We start from the raw sequence: 19,063 nt of genomic DNA, 5'->3' as shown, positions 1-19,063 counted from the left end.
TTTGTTTGTAATAGAGAAAAACTATAAACGACACAAATGTTCATCAACAGGTGAATGGATAAATTCTAGAATATTCACACAATGGAATACTATTTGGCAATAAAAAATGAATTAACTACTGCTACTGTCAACACAAATGAATCACAAAATAATGAAAGAAGTCAGACAAAAAAAAAGTACATATATAGTGTATGATTCTTTTTATATGCAATTCTAGAAGATACGAACTAATCTACAGTGACAGAACAGAGCTGGGGACCTGAGAGGGAATACATTAAAGAATCATGAGAAAATTTGAGGGTGATGGGTTCATTATATTAATTGTGGTAAAGTTTTCACACATTCATACATCTGTCAACATGCATCAAAATTGTATACTTAAAATATGAAGTTTATTATATGTTAATTATATCTCAAAGCTGTAAAAACAAAAGTTAACTGCCATTTCTAATTCTCACTAATTCTAATTCCAATGCCCCACTTTTTCTTGAATTCATTCTAGTTGGGCTATTGGCTCTATCATTCCACAGAACTGCTAACCAGGAGCACTACTGACACTTTCATGTCACTGTGAACAATCAACCTTTGACACAACTGATCACATACTCCTCCTTGAAGCAGTTTCTCATTTGGCTGCCAGGACAAATGACAAAGAATGACAAATGACTCTCCTGGTTTCTGTACCAATCTACCAGGCTTCTCTTTCTCCTTAGTTCCTTTTATTTCTCTGTCATTTGAGTGCTGTACAGCTTTTCCTCTCTACATACAGTGATGGCTTCCAGTTTCATGGCTGTAAATATCATTTTTTCAGTAACAGCTCGCACATTTCTATTTCTAGTCTGGAATCCTACACTGGTATCATTTCCACTTGGATGTCTAACAGGCATCTCAAATTTAAATTGTCCAAGGGGTGCTCTTAATTACAGCTCACTTCCCAGTCCTTCCAGTCTTTCCCATTTCAGTGAAAAGTAATTCTATCATTCCAGTTGCTCAGTCATAATCCTTAACATCTTTACCTGGTATCCATATCCAATCTGTCAGAAAATATCATTGGCTCTACCTTCACACATATTTTGACTTTTTATCAACCCTAAATTCTTTTTTTTTTTTTTTTAAGATTTTATTTATTTATTCATGAGAGACAGAGAGAGAGGGAGGCAGAGACAGAGGCAGAAAGAGAAGCAGGCTCCACGCAGGGAACCCGATGCGGGACTCCAGGATCATACCCTAGGCCTAAGGCAGGCGCTAAACTGCTCAGCCACCCAGGCATCCCAATTTGGTAACTTTTGAATGTGTTCTGACTGTTCCACCAACCAGCTGTTCCTTCCCCCACTACCTAGTCTCTCTCCTCAGGCCTCCCTATTGCCTAAGACACAATATTGATTATTAGGCTAATTAATAACCCTACCATGCCCTGTAAATGTTCAAGTGAATGGTCATTTATCTCTCATTTTAAATCAAAAGCTAGAAATGATTAAGCTTAGTGAGGAAGGCATGTAGAAAGCTGAGAGAGGCTGAAAGCTAGGCTACTTGTACTAGTTTAGCCAAATTGTGAATGCAAAGGAAAAGTTCTTGAAGGAAAGTAAAAGTTTAAGGCTACTCCAGTGAACATGCAAATGATAAGAGAGTGATATGGCCTTACCGCTAATACGGAGAAAATCAAAGCAGCCAGAGCATTCTCGTCAGCCAAAGCCTAATCTAAAGCAAGGCCCTAACTCCCTTCAATTTTCTGAGGGCTGAGACAGGTGGGGAAGCTGCAGAAGAAAAGTCTGAAGCTAGCAGTGGTTCGTTCTAGAGGTTAAAGGAAAGAAATAATCTTCCTAACAGAGAAGTGCAAGATGAATAAAGCAAATACTGATATAAAAGAGACATAAAGTTATCCAGGAAATTAAGGAGTTAAGATAATTTATGAAGGGTTATACTAAACAGATTTTCAATGTATATTAAACAGCTTTATTCTGGAAGAAGAGATACTGTCTAGGACTTTCACAGCTACAGAGGATAAGTCAATGCTTGTCTTCAAAGCTTCAAAGGAGGGGATCCCTGGGTGGCTCGGTGGTTTAGCGCCTGCCTTTGGCCCAGGGCATGATCTTGGAGTTCCAGCATCGAGTCCCACGTCGGGCTCCCTGCATGGAGCCTGCTTCTCCCTCCTCCTGTGTCTCTGCCTCTCTCTCTCTCTATCATAAATAAATAAATAAATCTAAAAAAAAAAAAGCTTCAAAGGACAGGTCAAATCTCTTGTTAGGGGTTAATGAACCTGGTGATTTTAAGTTGAAGCCAGTGCTCCTTTCTCATTCTGAAAATCCTAGGCCCTTAAGAATTATGCTAAATCTACCCTGCCTGTGCTCTCTCAATGGAACCACAAACTCTGGGTGATAACACATCTGTTTACAACATGGTTTACTAAATATTTTAAGCCCACTGCTGAGACTTACTGCTCAGAAAAAAAGAGGACTTTAAAGATATTATTGCTCATTGACAATACACCTGGTCACCCAAGAGCTCTGACGGAGATGTACAATGAGATTAATGTTTTCAAGCCTGCTAACACAATATCCATTCTGTAGCCAATGGGTCAAGGAGTAATTTTGACTTTCAGGTCTTATTATTTAAGAAACACATTTAGTAAGGCTATAGCTATCAGACATTGATTCTTCTGATGCATCTGGATAAAATAAACTGAAAACTTTTGGACAGGGTTCACCATTCCAGATAGCAGTAAGAACATTCACAATTCATGCGAAGAGTTAAAAAAAATCAACATTAACAGAAGTTTGAAAGACACTGATTCCAATCCTAATGAAGAACTTTGAGGGGCTCAAAACTTTAGTGGAGGAAGTAACTGCAGGTGTGGTGGAAATAGCAAGAAAACTAGAAGCTGAGCCAGAAAATGTGACTGAATTGCTGTAATCTCATGATAAACTCCAATAAATGAGGAGTTGCTTGTTATGGATAAGCCAAGAAAGTGGTTTCTTGAGACAGCATCTACTCATGGTGGAGATGCTGTAAACATTGTTGAAATGATGATAAAGGATTTAGGAATACCAGATAAATAGTTGATAAAGCAGCAGCAGGGTCTGAAAAGACTGATTCCAAGTTTGAAAGAAGTTCTACTGTGGCTAAAATGCTATCAAACAGCACCACATGCTGTAGAGAGACCATTCATAAAAGGAAGAGTTGATAGGTACAGCGAACTTCATTATTGTTTTAAGAAATTGCACAGCTATCCCAACCTTCAGCAACCACCATTCTGATCAGTCAACAGCCAATGACACTGAGGCAAGACCCTCCACCAGCAAAAAGATGATGACTCACTGAAAGCTAAGATGATGGTTAGCAATTTTTAAATTATTTTAGTAATTTATTTTTAAATTAAGGTGTACATATTTGAGGAAAAAATATATATACATTTGTTTTATACATAATACTATTGCATAGTTAACAGGCTACTGTGAAGTGTAAATACAACTTTTATATGCACTGGGAAACCTAAAAATTCATCTGACTTGTTTTACTGCAGTGGTATGGAACCAAATCCATAATAAGTCTATGGTATGCCTGTAATGAAGAGTAATATGCAAAGAAAAAAATAATAATAATATAAGAAAAAAAATCAGACAAGAAAAAGGGGCTTATAATAAAAAGTTACAGTATTCTGTTGAGTTTTTCTACTTCCAAGAGACAACTAATTTTCACTATTCCCAATTTTACTGTTTTTGGTTGTTAGTTTACATCTCTAAATGTTTTACACCACCATTCTTGATTTATCAACCTCAGACATTATCTAGTGACTCCTCTGATAGGTTAAATTATAGCAACTTGTGCCATTCTTCCTTTCCATAAATGCGATTATATCACTATTCTTGTCACCTTCACTGGTCACTTCTGCCGTCTTAAACAGGTACCTATTGACTCTCTTTACAATGCCCCACCAGTTCATTCATTCTCTCAAATATTCATTGTGTGCCTGCTATATGGACCATGGACTACATGACCATAATAAATGACAAATCAGGTGATTCTGAGCTGAGACTGGAGGCTTAGGTAGAGCCAGCATGTAATGGATGTTGTGCCACAGAAGTAGTTCTTAACTCCCTTCTGGTAAGACAATAACATTAGTGACTGACCCTACCTTTCCCTCATGTCTCTTGCCTAGTCTACTGCTATCATTTGTACCTTTACTTTTGCAATTTTACATTTCTCTGTAGGACAATTCTAAATTGTGTTACTACTGTTTTCTGCAGAGCTAAGTGTATCATAAGGCAACACCTTCCCTTCTTGTAACTTCTTTGCAACCCTGCCATTCACTTTGCGATCTGTCTATACCAGGGATTGGTAAACTCTTCTGTAAAGAATCGAACAGTGAATATTTTCGGCTTTGAGAGCAATAGGTCTCTTTGGCAAGTACTTAACTCTGTCACTATAGCATAAAAGCAGTCACAGAGAATACGTGAAAAAGCAGGGCTGTGTTCCAATAAAACCTACCTACAAAAACAGATGGCAAGCTGGTTTGCCAATCCTAATGTATAACTTTATACATTATCAAAGATAATATCTATATCCTAGTTATAAAAAATAATCAGCTCTTACTCAGTATTATTACTAATCTTAGTGTTTGTGTATAGTTTTTTTTTTAAGGTTTTATTTATTTATCCATGAGAGAGAGAGAGAGACAGAGAGACACAGAGAGAGAGAGAGACACAGGCAGAGAGAGAAGCAGGCTCCATGCAGAGAGCCTGATGCGGGACTCGATCTCATGACTCCAGGATCATGCCCTGGCCAAAAGGCAGGCGCTTAACTGCTGAGCCACCCAGGGATCCCCAGTGTTTGTGTATATAGTTAAGTTCTAAAATTTCAAAAAACAAATTAACAGCACTTAACATTGTAACTAGATAAATATCATTTACTATATGACCCAGCAAGTGTGCTACAATTACACTTCTTCCTATGTGCATCCAAAGCAGTGACCAACACCTGTGCCTTTCAAAGTAAAATGCTTCTCTTATAAAATATTATGAACTCTGTGTATTCATGACCCAGCTTTAACAAGTATCAAAACATGGCCAATTATATCTTATTTGTACCTCTCTGTCCATGCGCCCAACCTCCTTCATTTTGAGGTAAATCTCAAATAATTTTTTACTTATTTTCTTTTTATTTGTGAGATTTCTTAAACTTTATTCTGTTACATTTTTTACTTTAACAATTCTATTTTTAAATTACTTAAGTGTCTGATTTCTGATTTTTTTTTACTTTTTAAATAGCATCATGTCCTAGATGGAATTTCTTTACTAATTTCACTGAGGGTATTAAACAGATTTAAAAAAGATTACTATGTGCTACTATCCCAAATTTCTCCACTTGCTCCAGGACTACTTTCCAAGCCTATCTTGATCCTTTTCTTTTGGAATGCAGATTTTCTTTAAGAGGTAGTCAAAGCAAGGGTAACCATAAACTATGCATTCAAAAGCTTCCCCTTAGGGCTTATTTATAAAAAGCTGGCCTTTAAGTAAATTAGAGTATAAGTCAGGGCTTTAAAAAATCTCCTCCACCCCTCTCTAAAGCTAGCACAGATATCCCTACTTTCTCTTTTTGTATTCTTGTATTATTTTGATTCATTTATTATAAATTTAATGGGGTTGCAGGGAGGAAAGAAAATATATTTGATGAGTCTACCAGCTCTAACCAAAAATCTGCCCCCTCTCCCCCTTTACTCTTTAATTTGTGTTGCATTACAGCCATTTGGTGTTGCTTATAGGGTACATTTCAAATAGGTGGTACACAGAAATGATCTCTTACCTGCATATCCAGCTCATGGCATCTTTGAGCAATTTCTTCCTTTGCTGACAAAGCTTCATTCAGTTCCTCTGTAGTCTTCTTCAACTAGTTAGAAACAAAGAGATACAATGAACATTTCAATATGAAGAAGCAACAATTAATAATTATATAGGCACAATAAAGAATTAAAACACTTTCCTCCCATTTCTTTCTGAGGGGCTGGGAGAAATGGAGAACTCTTCTGAAGATTCAAAAGCAGCCATTTCTAACTTTGAATATCTTCTAGTCCTAAGTCTTGTCTTTTCTGTACTCTGTATCTGGTTCTTTGCTCTCATCAAGTTTTCTTACACTTTCCTATCTAGGTTACATGATTCTTAGTAATAATGATTCTGTAATAACTGAGAAATTTTCCCTTGATAAAATATATGTGCTAGAGAATAGGGGTTTCAATGTTGAACTATATAGCTAAAGTATTTCAACACAAGTTCTTCAGTCATATTAAACTTTTATGTTAATTTTATAAGTTTTAAAAATATTTTTATTATACTAATTCTCGACACAAACCATTTGAGTTGTGTCCCATTATTATATAAACTCTAAGTTAGCAAAGCATGAACAAATTAAAATTGATTAGTTAATTTTAAGAAAAAGAAAAAAGAAAAAAATTTAAAAATATTAGCTTTTCCTTTCCTGTGACCAAACCTCTGTGTAATAAAGATACAAACAAATTCATAAAAAGTAACAACTCTAAAATCTAACATCACAAAGTAAAGGAAGCAAATTACAACTCGGGTTAAAATTATATCATACCCAAAGATTTTCCTACAAAAAAACATTAAGAAACCATTGAGAAGAAATGAGGATAGCATGAAGATTTCTGTTCATGCTTTGGAACAGATGTCCCAGACAACTGAAACATAGAAACTGACAAGGTAAGCTGCAGTATTTTATTGATAAGCAGTAATTAAAATTACAAAATAACTTTTTGGTTAAAACTGCAAGAATAAACTGCAGAGTTCCTTTAAAAATACAGTAGTTTCCTTAGTTCATTTAAATATCTACTGATTGTTCAATCTTTCACAAAGATGAAGGTGGAGGATACATCTGCAATGGAAGACTCATGTGAAATAAAAGGTATTTTGTGTTATAAGTAAATCATAAGATTAAATGCATGCCACTTTCCAGGAATGCATCTGTTGTCTTAATGGGGCATACAGAAAGATATCACCAATGGAGAAAGAAAAATCATGATTAGAGAATATGAATTACAAGGACTTAAATTTAAAGTGGGTCATGCAATAATATTTTAATTATAAATTCAATTACAGATGTGTAATGTCCACTACTAAAGTAGCTAAAGTCTTGAATTTATGTAAAAAACAAAACAAAACAAAAAGACTTAAACCAGTATATTCTATAAGCAATTTCATCTGAAACATTCTTTTCATTAACATCTCAAGTTTATCCCTTTCAATGAACTCTGCATGGATAAAAACAATGCAAAATTAGATACCTGGCGATCAAGGTCAACATAGGCATCATTTCCAGCAGAGACAGGCGATTCCTTACTCATCAGCTGAAATTAAGATTTAAATGATATAACTATGAGGCAAAAAAGACATCATATAAAATATACCTGGACAACAACACAAACACCTGGCCATCACAGAATTATAAAAATTAAAATGAAAACACAAATGTAAAAGGAACATTTTCCTATACATTGAAACTTGTTTGAAATAATTTTCATCCCAGGATAATGCCTTCGTTCAAAATTACAGGTCTAAATTCTGGTGCTCATTTTCACTGTAAACCCAGTCGTAAGAATCAAGACAAATCTTTAAGTTTAAAAAGTGGCTAAATATTTTAAAGCTGACTGTTCAGACAAAAAAACAAAATGAAACAAAACCAAACCAAAAAACCCAGCAACACTCAAGTAACTATATCTAAAGAATAAATATGGGCAACATCAGTATTAGCCAAAACGAACTGGCTAATGTTTATTAACACACACACACACACACACACACACACACACACACACATCTATGTCTTAGTCTCTCTCACCCTTATGTTGCAGAGAGAGGATCCATAACGTGTGAGGGGTTGGGGGTGAAAGGGATAAAATTCTGATTGTGACAAATATCAGGGGCAGACTCAAATGGTCCCATTTTTCTACTGTTTCCTTATGTTCTATCTAAAGGACAAAAGAAAGGGGGACAATCAGAAATGTGGGGATGCACTGTTGAGAGATCTTGTAATTTCAGCCTCCGGTACTACTCTGAAAAGTTATGTTCAGCTGTACTTTTTTCTCATTATCAATGGTTCTCAAAGTGAAGTTCTCAAACCAATGACATCATCAGTATTGTCTGGAAACTCGTCAGAAATGCAAATTACTGGGTCTGAGGCCAGATGTACTAACTCAGAAACTCTGTGGTTAGGGCTCAGCAACGTGTTTAATAGTCCTCCAGGTGATTCTGATGCATACTGAAGTTTGAGAATCACTGCTCTGTATTAATGGAATAGGAAAAGTTCAAAGTCCCTTAGTATAATTAGGAAAAAAACTCTCAGGAAGAGTAAAAAAAAAAAAAAAATACTGGCTTCAATGTTTATGCTTTTCTTGTGACAATGCTAATTGAAAGATTTTTAAGACTTCTTCCAGTTGAAAAAATCCCATTGTAAAGAACATAACTCATAAAAAGTATAAAGAAAAAATCCATTATTCTACCATCTAGAAACAATCACCTTTATAATTCTGAAATATTTAAGCAGCTACCAACCATTGGTGTAGCACAAGTGAGAAGACAAACATAATGTGATATAGGCTGTTTTAGAATCCTCAGAGAGGCAGTATCCAATCAGAGGCAGGTCGTAGAAGGACTAGTTTTTTTTTTTCCTAGTCTTTTTTCTTCTCCCATTGTTACAGTTAAGTCCTCATCATAACACAGCAACAACTCTGAATAAAAACCTAGGTGTCTTACCCTCTGAATACAACCTCTTCCCAACCCTGGTCTCTGATGCAATTATGTTTAGTTTATGTGCTCCTCAATTTGAGGTTTCCAAGACCTATATTACCCTCCTTTCTCCTGGGCTTCTAGTCAGAACCCATCATTCTAATACTTACTTTTTTCTTTACTCTGCTTAGACTTCATAGTAAACATTACGGCTTGCCTGCTCATATTTACTCCTCCTCCTCCTGCTAACATCATCATCTTTTTGGGACTCATCCTCCTCTCCTGCTTTAGCTTCCATGGTTCTTCATTTAACCAACCACCTTCTAGCCTAGATTTTTCAGTCTATTATGTTGATGACCTATGTCAACATCATCAATTTTCTTTCTTTTTAAGATTTTATTTATTTATTCATGAGAGACACAGAGAGAGGCAGAGACACAGGCAGAGGGAGAAGCAGGCTCCATGCAGGGAGCCTGAAGTGGGACTCGATCCCAGGACTCCAGGATCATGACTTGGGCGGAAGGCAGGTGCTCAACCGCTGAGCCACCCAGGCGTCCCAACATCATCAATTTTCTTATCCTCCATTCCTTCTTCCTGGCAAAATCTCAGTCTAAGATCAATCCATCTACCTCTTGTGGCTATAAACCCTGACTGCTAAGTACTGAGAGGGTAAAAAACCAAAAAATTTAAATCATAAAACACTATTATTAATACAGTTTCCAGTTTTTTTTTACTTTTTTTTTTTTAAGATTTTTATTTATTTTTCATGAGAGAGACAAAGAGAGAGAGAGAGGCAGAGACACAGGCAGAGGGAGAAGCAGGCTCCATGCAGGGAGCCTGATGTGGGACTCGATCCCGGGACACCCGGTTCACACCCTGGGCTCAACCGCAAAGCCACCCAGGCGTCCCCAGTTTCCAGTTTCAAATGGGCCCTTAAAGTTTCCCTGAAAGTACAGTTATGCTTCCCCAGTCAGCAGTCTCTTCATCCCTTTTAAAGACTATTCTAAACCTAACTTAAGGGAAGGCTTCTCAAAGAAGGTGACATCTTGACTTTAAAAGGGATGAAGAAAGCTTTCTTACTTACTTCTCGAATCTCCACATTCATCATCAGAAAACCTTATCTCCAAATAAGAATTTCCTATGTCTCAATCCACAAAATTGGCAACATTCATGCCCATCCTTTCTTTTTTCAATCTTCTTGTAACTAACACAAGTGCTATTCTTCCCATTGAAGGCTAATCCCTCCACATGTGCTCCCTGATCGAGTCTCCTCCAGCTTCATAAGATATCTGTTATAAAAAATATGGACAGACGTGCCTACGTGGCACAGTCAGCTGAATATCTAACTCTTGGTTGTCAGTTGTAGTCATGATGTCAGGGACATGGAATTGAGCCCTGGGTTGGGCTCCACACTCAGCAGTCTGCTTGAGTTTCTCTCTCTCCCTATGCCCCTCCTGCCTATGAGCTTTCTAAAATAAATGAATAGATTTTTGTTTTAAAGGACAATAACAAGGGTTGACAAAGAGGTGGAAAAAACAGAATCCTAATACACTGTTGGTAGGAATGTAAAATGCTGCAGGATCTGTGAAAAACAAGCTGGTACTTCCTCAAAAAGTTAAACACAGAATTACAGAGAAATTCAATTTCAATATGCTCGGAAGAATTAATAACAGGTGTTAAAAAGAACAAACATATACTAACATTCACCACAGAATTATTCACAATAGCCAAAAGGTAGGAACAACCCAAATGTTTCTCAACTGATGAACAGATAAACAAAATGTTGCACATCCATACAATGGATTATTCAGCTGTAAAAAGGAACATGTATTGATACATGCTACAGACTAACCTTGAAAATACTATGCTAAAAGAACAAAGACACAGAAGGCCACATATCATATGATTCCATTTATATAAAATATCCAGAATAGAGAAATTCATAGAGATAGAAAGTAGATTACTGGTTGACAAGGGCTGAAGCAAGGAGGAAATGAGAACTGCCTGTGTAATGTGTGCGCAGGATTTTCCTTTGTGGTGATGGAAAAAGTTCTGGAACAAGATAGTGATAATGTTTGCACAACATTAGGAATATATTAAATGTCACTAATGGCAGATTTTTGTTATGTGTACTTTACCACAGTAAAAAAAAAGTCCGTAGTATCTGAATAAATATAAATAGAATGTGCCCTAAAAAGAGAGAGAGAGAGAGAGACACTACCATTTTACAGAAGCCTTTCTTACTTCCATTATTCTATCCAGCTACCCTCCTTCCCCCCCCCCCCCCCCAGGTCCAAACAGTCACCAAGCCTATTGATTCAAGCTCTTATAATTTTCTAATCTGTCCACCTGTCTCCACCCTGACTCCCATAACCTAGTTCAAGCTTCCATCATTCTTCCAAGGAGATGGATAATTCCTTGGATAGACCTTGGATAACTACCAAGGTCTCCTAACTGCTCTCCCTTTTTCTAGCCCAGTTTCCCTTCAAACCATTCCCATCAAATGGATTTCTTAAATACAGATTTTATTTTTATTTATTTTTAAAGATTTTATTTATTTATTCATGAGACACACACACACACAGAGAGAGAGAGAGAGAGAGAGAGAGAGAGAGGCAGAGACACAGGCAGAGGGAGAAGCAGGCTCCATGGAGGGAGCCTGATGTGGGACTCCATCCCAGGTCTCCAGGATCACACCCTAGCCTGAAGATGGCAATAAACCGCTGAGCCACCGGAGGCTGCCCTTAAATACATATTTTAATTCTATTTTCTCCTTAAAATCTACTCACTGATTTCCACGATCCCAACTCTCTCATGAAACTGATTAGTATTCTAATGATCTAGGTCTCTCATTTCATTTCTAAGCACTTCCCACCACGTTTGCTACAGGGGTTCTTCTTTTCAGTACATCCAACATTTCTTGCTTTCTCTTGCCTCCTGGGCTTTAGAAGAATTTTTGCCCCTTACTTACCTCATCTCATCCTTCCATGCTCAGTCAAGATGTCACCTTCTTTGAGAAGCCTTCCCTTAAGTCCTCAAATGGAGTTAGCTACTCCTTTGAGGTCCTAATATTTTTCCCATCATGGTACTTTTCATTTGAAATGCTTTGACTATATTTGCTTGGTTAGCCATTTTTCCCATGAGATTTAGACTCTGTGGGGGCAAGAGACCATGTCTTTTTTTTTTTTTTTTTCATAATTGTTACCTGAATGCCTACTACAGCTCCTGGTGCATATTAGGTGCTTGATGGTATGTGCTAATTAAGTAAAAGGAATATGCACATAAAAGACATATAATCTATTCTTAAAACCTATTTGTAGGTACAGTTTAATATTACTTTGTTCACTTGACATTTTGAATGTTTTCCCTTGTCATAAGATATTTTATCTCTTTAAAGATTTATTTAAGGGACTGAAAGTGAGTGGATGTGGGAGGTGGGCAGCGGGCAGCAAAGGGAGAGGGAGAGAGTCTTAAGCAGACTCCACACTGAGCACAGAGCCCCCACAAGGGGCAGATCTCATGACCTTGAGATCATGACCTGAGACAAAACCAAGAGTCAGAAGTTCAACTGACTTATGGGCCTGGTGCCCCAGAAGATACTATTTTTTTTTTAAACAAATTTTTTATCAGCTATGTAATATTCCATGAGATGGAGGTACCCTAATTTAAACACTTGCTTACCAATGGATGAATATTATTGTTGTATTTCTATTAATATAAAATAGTTTGGGGAGGGCCTAGCTGGCTCAGTCAGAAGAACATGTTATTCTTGATCTTGGGGCTATGAATTCAAGCCCCACACTGGATGCAGAGATTAACTTGAACTTTTTTTTTAATTAATTTTTTTTTTAATTTTATTTATTCATTCATGAGAGACAGACCAGCAGAGACAGGTAGAGGCAGAAGCAGGCTCCTCATAGGAGCCTGATGTGGGACTTGATGCCAGGATTCCAGTGTCACAACCTGAGCCAAAGGCAGACACTCAACCACTGAGCCACACAGGTGTCCCAAACAAACTTAAAAAAAAAAAAAATTATATAAAATAGTTTGATAAGCACTGTTGTGCCCAATCTTGGTCTGAATTTCTAAATAATTCTTTGGGCTAAATTCATACAATTAAAAAACATTTGGTCACAGATTTTAATTTTAAAAATATTTCTGATTAGAGATACGAACCTGTAATTATAGAAAAAATCAGCAAATAGAGAAAAAAGCTTAGAACAGCAATCATTTGGAGATAATGTTCTGTCATTTTCACTCATCTTAATTTCTTTTTTTTTTTTTTAAGATTTTTTATTTATTTATTCATGACAGACACAGAGAGAGAAAGAGGCAGAGACACAGGCAGAGGGAGAAGCAGGCTCCATGCAGGGAGCCCAACATGGGACTCGATCCCAGGTCTCCAGGATCACACCCTGGGCTGAAGGCAGTGCTAAACCTCTGAGCCACCAGGGCTGCCCTCATCTTAATTTCTAACAGAAATGGGATTATACTGCTCATGTGCTGTTTCTCTATATATAAGCCTTACTCGTGCTGTCATATATTTTTTAAAAATATACTTTAATGCTACCTAGTATGCCAATATATTAATCTGCCATAATTTATTTATCTGTGCTCCTATTGCTGGGCAGTCAGGATGTTTCTAATGTTTCAATATTAGAAAATAATGTTGAAATAAACAATCTTGAGGCAATATTGCACAATGGTTCTGGGCATGGGCTCTGAATTCAGACTGCTTAGATCTGAGTTCTAACTCTGCCAATACTTGCGTAAACTTGTGGTTACTCACAGTCTATGCTTCAGTTTCCCCTTTTTATAAAATCAGGTTACAATAACAGTATATACCTCAAAATATTACAATTAATTTTTCATTTTTTTATTTTGGTAAAGTATATAGAACTGAAATTTGCCATTTTAACAATTTTATGTCTACACTCCAGTAGCATTGATTATAATTGTAGTGAATTTTAAGTGTGTTAATAAATGTGTTTAGTAAGTAACCAGCACTAGCACATAGTAGGTACAAAATAAATGTGTGCTATTACTATTATCTATCTCTGTATTTCAGATATCCTTATAGGATGAATTCCTAAAAACAGAATTACAGGGTCAATTATAATAAGGCAGAACTCTTAGTGGCCCCTTACTATTTTTCCTATTTTTGCTTAGTTAACAGACTGGAGTTTTGGCTGGTTTTGCAACTACCTGGAATAAAGGCCACATCCCCCCCCCCAGATTCCCTGTGTGGTTATGTGAGTGATATCAGGCAAACAGGAGTGAGAATTGCTGAAAGTTTATTTAGAGGGAAACTTGGAACTTCATTCCTTCCTGATGGCTGGAAATGTGAATGTGATAGGTGGAATCTGAGAAGCCAGAGCTGAACCACTAAATGGGAAACACGTATTAAGGATGGCAGACAAAAAGAAACAAGAAAGCTGGGTCTCTGATGACTACAGAGCAGAACCCAGGGCCACTTAAGAACAAATAAACCAAAAAAAAACCAAAAAAAAAAAAAAAAAAAAAAAGAGCAAATAAACCTCTATCTTAAGAGATTGTCATTTTGATATTTTAACACTTATGACCTAGTATCTTATATGATATCAAAGAGTGTATTTTTAAAAAGATGTACCAGTTTATCTTCTTACCATCAGAGCTGAATGATAAACTGTCTTTTAAAAGCTTTGCTTTTTTGAAAGGTCCTGTGTAGTAAGGAATTTGGCTGGCCTGCGTCCCCTTATTGGCAAGCAGCCTCTCAATCTCTGGAATTTCCTTACTGATAAGAGTATCTTTGTTTTTTTTTTTTGTTTTTTTTTTAAGAGTATCTTTGTTATTTGTGGGCCCCTGGGTACTTTAAGCTAAAAAACTGGATGACTCAAACTGGAGTCTGGCCATGCCAGAAAAATCAGCAATGTGTCAGAAGACTGGGTCTTTGAACCACCTGACAGCATGACTTCTGTGGGGAAGGAGAGCTAGATACTGTGTTCAATCCCATGGTCAAGGATGCAATCAATCATATCCACATAATAAAACCCCAATAAAAACTCTAGACATGAAAACTCAGGTGAGCCTCCCTGGTTGGCAGTACTTTGGGAACTGCCACACATAATGTGCTAGGAGAGTTATAGGTCTTGATTCCACGGAGGGGGAACAACATAAGCCTTGTATCTGGGACCTCTTAGACCTCACTCTATGCGTTTTTGGGACAGGGGGAGTTGGTTCTGGTTTGTATTCTTTTACTATAATAATAATACTTACATCATATTCCCGAGTTCTGTGAATAGAACCCTGAGAGAGTAGTGAGAACCCCTGGATTTACAGTCAGGTGGTCAGATATTTTAAAAAACACAACTTTAATTTACACTTAGCATTCTTCATGTTGTCTGTTGTATTTTTTCCTCTGCCAGTTGCACGTTCAAATCCTTGTTTTCTAGTACCCCTAACAGTTTGTTCTATTGCTTTTATGATTAAAAACATTCTCTCATCCTGAGACCAACTGGTTATTAACCCACATTTTATTTTTAGTTTCATGTCTTATACTTAATGGAGTTCAAGACATGCTACCCCAAAGTATGGTAGGTACCCTGGCATACCGAATACATCAAGCTAAAGGAACTGGAAAAATAGCAGGTACAGGAAGGATATTTTTTTTACCTTCTCCAGAAGCAGGTAAAAGCCTCATGTGAGAGGTGTTTTCCCTATACTCAGAGGAAAAACATCCTTTTCTCCAAAAATACAGGGATTCTAAAAGGACTCAATGAATAGGACTTGCTGTTTCCCCCAGATTACTACCCCTTAGCTCAAACTCTTTTTTGCCCTATCACATTTTTCCATGATTCTCCACTCTTCATCAAACCCAGCACTAAAACACTCAGGTTTAAACACTTCTTTGGTCTTCGTTTCCTTAAGAAGGTCCGTGTGTCATGTAAAACTTATATGGGGGTGCCTGGGTGGCTCAGTCGGTTGAGTGTCTGCTCAGGTCATGATGCCAGAGTCTTGAGATCGAGCCCCCTCACTGAGCTCCCTGTTCAGTGGAGAGTCTGCTTCTCCCTTTCCCTCTGCCCCCTGCCCTCCTCCCTGCTTGTGTCCCCTCTCTCTCTGGCTCTGCACTCTTTCTCAAATAAATAAATAAAATCTTAAAAAACAACCCAAAAACATCTGTATCCTTTTTCTTTTTAATCTTTTGTTACAGAGATCTCCAGCTGAGAACTTGGATGGGTAGAGGAAAACGATATTTTTCCTCCTCTACAGTTTCAGTATAAATATTCATCTAGAAATAGCTTTGGGTATGGTTGGAGTTGAAAGCTCATTTTCTGCCAAACAAGAAACCAATAATTAAATGTGAGGTAGGGATCCCTGGGTGGCGCAGCGGTTTGGCGCCTGCCTTTGGCCCAGGGCGCGATCCTGGAGACCCGGGATCGAATCCCACATCGGGCTCCCGGTGCATGGAGCCTGCTTCTCCCTCTGCCTGTGTCTCTGCCTCTCTCTCTCTCTCTGTAACTATCATAAATAAATAAAAATTTAAAAAAAAAAAAAAAAAAAAGAATAAATGTGAGGTAGACTGCTGGTTTAATATACATCTATTTTTTAAAGATTTTTTTTATTCATGAGACACAGAGAGAGGCAGAGACACAGGCAAAGGGAGAAGCAGGCTCTATGCAAGGAGCCTGATGCAGGACTCAATCCCAGGACTCCAGGATCATGCCCTGAGCCAAAGGCAGACGCTCAACCGTTGAGCCACCCAGGTGTCCCTAATATACATATTTTTAATGGCTTTAGAAATTAGTCTACTATTCCTAGTTCATTGGGACATTTTTAATAATTAGCAGTAGTTAATAAATAATCTATACCGACAAGACAAATATTTAAGTTTTTTAAGATTTTATTTATTTATTCATGAGAGACAGAGAGAGAGGGGGGCAGAGACACAGGCAGAGGGAGAAACAGGCTCCATGCAGGGAGCCTGCTGTGGGACTCGATCCCTGGACTCCAGGATCACATCCTGGGCTGAAGGCGGCGCTAAACCGCTGAGCCACCCAGGCTGCCCATGTTTAAGATTTAAATGAGAAATTTAAATGTATGATTTATTTTTTAATTTTTTAAATGTTTTATTTATTTATTCATGAGAGACACACAGAGAGAGAGAGAGGCAGAGACCTAGGCAGAGGGAGAAGCAGGGTCCCTGTGAAGAGCCTGATGTGGGACTCGATCTTGGGTCCCTGGGAAAATGACCTGAGCCAAAGGCAGACACTCAACTGCTGAGCCACCCAGGTGCCCAAATATATGATTTTAAAATAAAAATGAGGCAAGCTATATCATAAGTGCAAAGAAAAAAATTCTAAAGAAAAATGAGTAGGAGAATCTTTTTTTTTTTTTTTTTTTTTTTTTTTTAATTTCTACTTCTAGGGACGCCTGGGTGGCTCAGCAGTTGAGCGTCTGCCTTTGGCTCAGGACGTGATGCCAGAGTCCCGAGATTTGAGTCCCATATTGGGCTTCCTACGTGGAACCTACTTCTGCCTCTGTGTGTCTCTCATGAACAAATAAAATCTTGATAGACAAATAAAAACAAAATTTCTACTACTATTTAAGCTCTAGTTTGATCTTTTAATTTCTCACAAACAGTAATCACAAAGCTCCAACCTACCTCTTGAATGGCTGTCATGACAACATGTTGAACAGATTCCTCCATCATCATAATGGCTTGGATGTACTCTGAAAACAAGAACAATCTGGAATGTCACTGTTCAAGTTAAAGATACTCAAGGAGTAATGGCTCACACTTCATGAATTCTTTTAACTAGTTTTCTGTTTTTATTCTTCCCAGGGATTCTTCATATATTGTTAAATATAGGTACCACAGGTAAAGTAAAAGCTGAAAATCACACTATTTCTCTTTCCTTAAGATAACCCACCCTACTCCCTACCACCACCATTACTTACAAAGTTGAAGCTACAGCTAACAGTCACAGGAATACAGTATCTCAGGAAGACAGTGAAATGTTAAAGCCTAAAGCCAGGATGGGAAGAACTCACTACTATTCCTAAAATTTTAAATTTACTTTGCTACAGTTTAAAAAAAACTGATGTCTGTGCTTTATTCTTGTGTGACATCAACGTATTGCATCATGTTCAATTCCTACCTTAATATTTTCTACTACAGAAGAGAAAAATCTTAATAAATCTGAGAGCTACTTAGGACAAAGAATTAAGATGAAGTTAAGATAGAAGTGACACCATAATTAAACAAATATTGTATAACCCTCGGCTTTAAAATACATCACCAACAAGCTAAAGTATAACTTCATCAATCTTACCCTCACCACTACCAAATAAGAGAAGATCTCTTGGCTGTCAGTAGTGACCAGCTGAAAAAATAATTTCTTGTCTTCTATTAAAAAAACAAAAAAACAACCCTACAAGTAGTTTTCCTTATTTGCAAATCCAACAATGAATGGAAAAAGTGGAATTCAACATAAAAAAAATCAACAGGCCAGCTCGATTCTAACAAATATAGTAAATACATTTTAATAAACATTTAAAAGAGTAATTAAGGGAATTTTAGGCTCAACCTGCCTCTCTCCCCCATACATCCAAAAAAACCTCCCACACATACACCAGAAACTTCTCAGCACTTCAAGTATTACATGATGGAATCTTACTGCGAAACTGCTGAAATGATCTTTTGGTAAGAGACTCATGTATTTGGAATGCCAAGCTGTATATGCTTTACGTGACAGATAACTCATTAAAAAATCCAAAAAAACAAAGTACTTTGAAAGCACTACTAAACTGTGACATTCGGACATTCTGGTTATTACAGTCAAAGCTTTTTGTTAATCAAAGGCATATTCTTAGGCAAGTGTTGTTCTAAGGATACTTGTACCCAATCAAATGTGTGGAGACACATACAAATATACACAACATCCTTAAATCACAGGATTTCTTAGGACAACAGTAGGAATGTATCAGAACCATTATTTGGGAAAAAGAAATCCTTTATTCTGAGCTCAATTTTTTTGTTCTGTTTTGTTAACAAGGAACATCCTGTAGGTCTTGGAATGCAAGGGAAGTGCTTATTTTTAAATGGATCACAGACTTTCTTTCTTTCTTTTTTTTTTTTAAGGATTTTATTTAGTTATTCATGAGAGACATAGGGAGAGAGGCAGAAGCACAGGCAGAGGGAGAAGCAGGCTCCAGGCAGGGAGCCTGATGCAGGACTCGATCCTTGGACCAGGATCACGGCCTGAGCCAAAGGCAGATGCTCAACCACTCAGCCACCCAGGCGTCCCAAGGAAGTGCTTTTAGATACTGTGTTCAAAGGTGCCAAATGCAGA

The 19,063-nt window shown here is 37.3% G+C and overlaps 1 protein-coding gene across 2 annotated transcripts in view; it reads right to left on the bottom strand.

Annotated features, from left to right (window-relative positions):
* The window catches only part of HOOK3 (hook microtubule tethering protein 3), a 110,254-nt gene that overhangs the window by 56,308 nt on the left and 34,883 nt on the right, over positions 1-19,063 (bottom strand). For both annotated transcript variants that reach the window (XM_077849386.1, XM_077849387.1), the window contains exons 6-8: positions 17,374-17,441; positions 7,292-7,354; positions 5,800-5,883 (exon numbers count right to left, since the gene is read on the bottom strand). In XM_077849386.1, the coding sequence (XP_077705512.1) occupies positions 5,800-5,883; positions 7,292-7,354; positions 17,374-17,441 (215 nt within the window). The remainder of the gene's footprint in view (positions 1-5,799; positions 5,884-7,291; positions 7,355-17,373; positions 17,442-19,063) is intronic.

Source organism: Canis aureus, chromosome 15 (genome assembly GCF_053574225.1).
Source record: "Canis aureus isolate CA01 chromosome 15, VMU_Caureus_v.1.0, whole genome shotgun sequence".
NCBI lineage: Eukaryota > Metazoa > Chordata > Mammalia > Carnivora > Canidae > Canis > Canis aureus.
The sequence above is the reverse complement of the archived record's forward strand: the minus strand, read 5'-3'. Positions and strand labels throughout refer to the sequence as shown.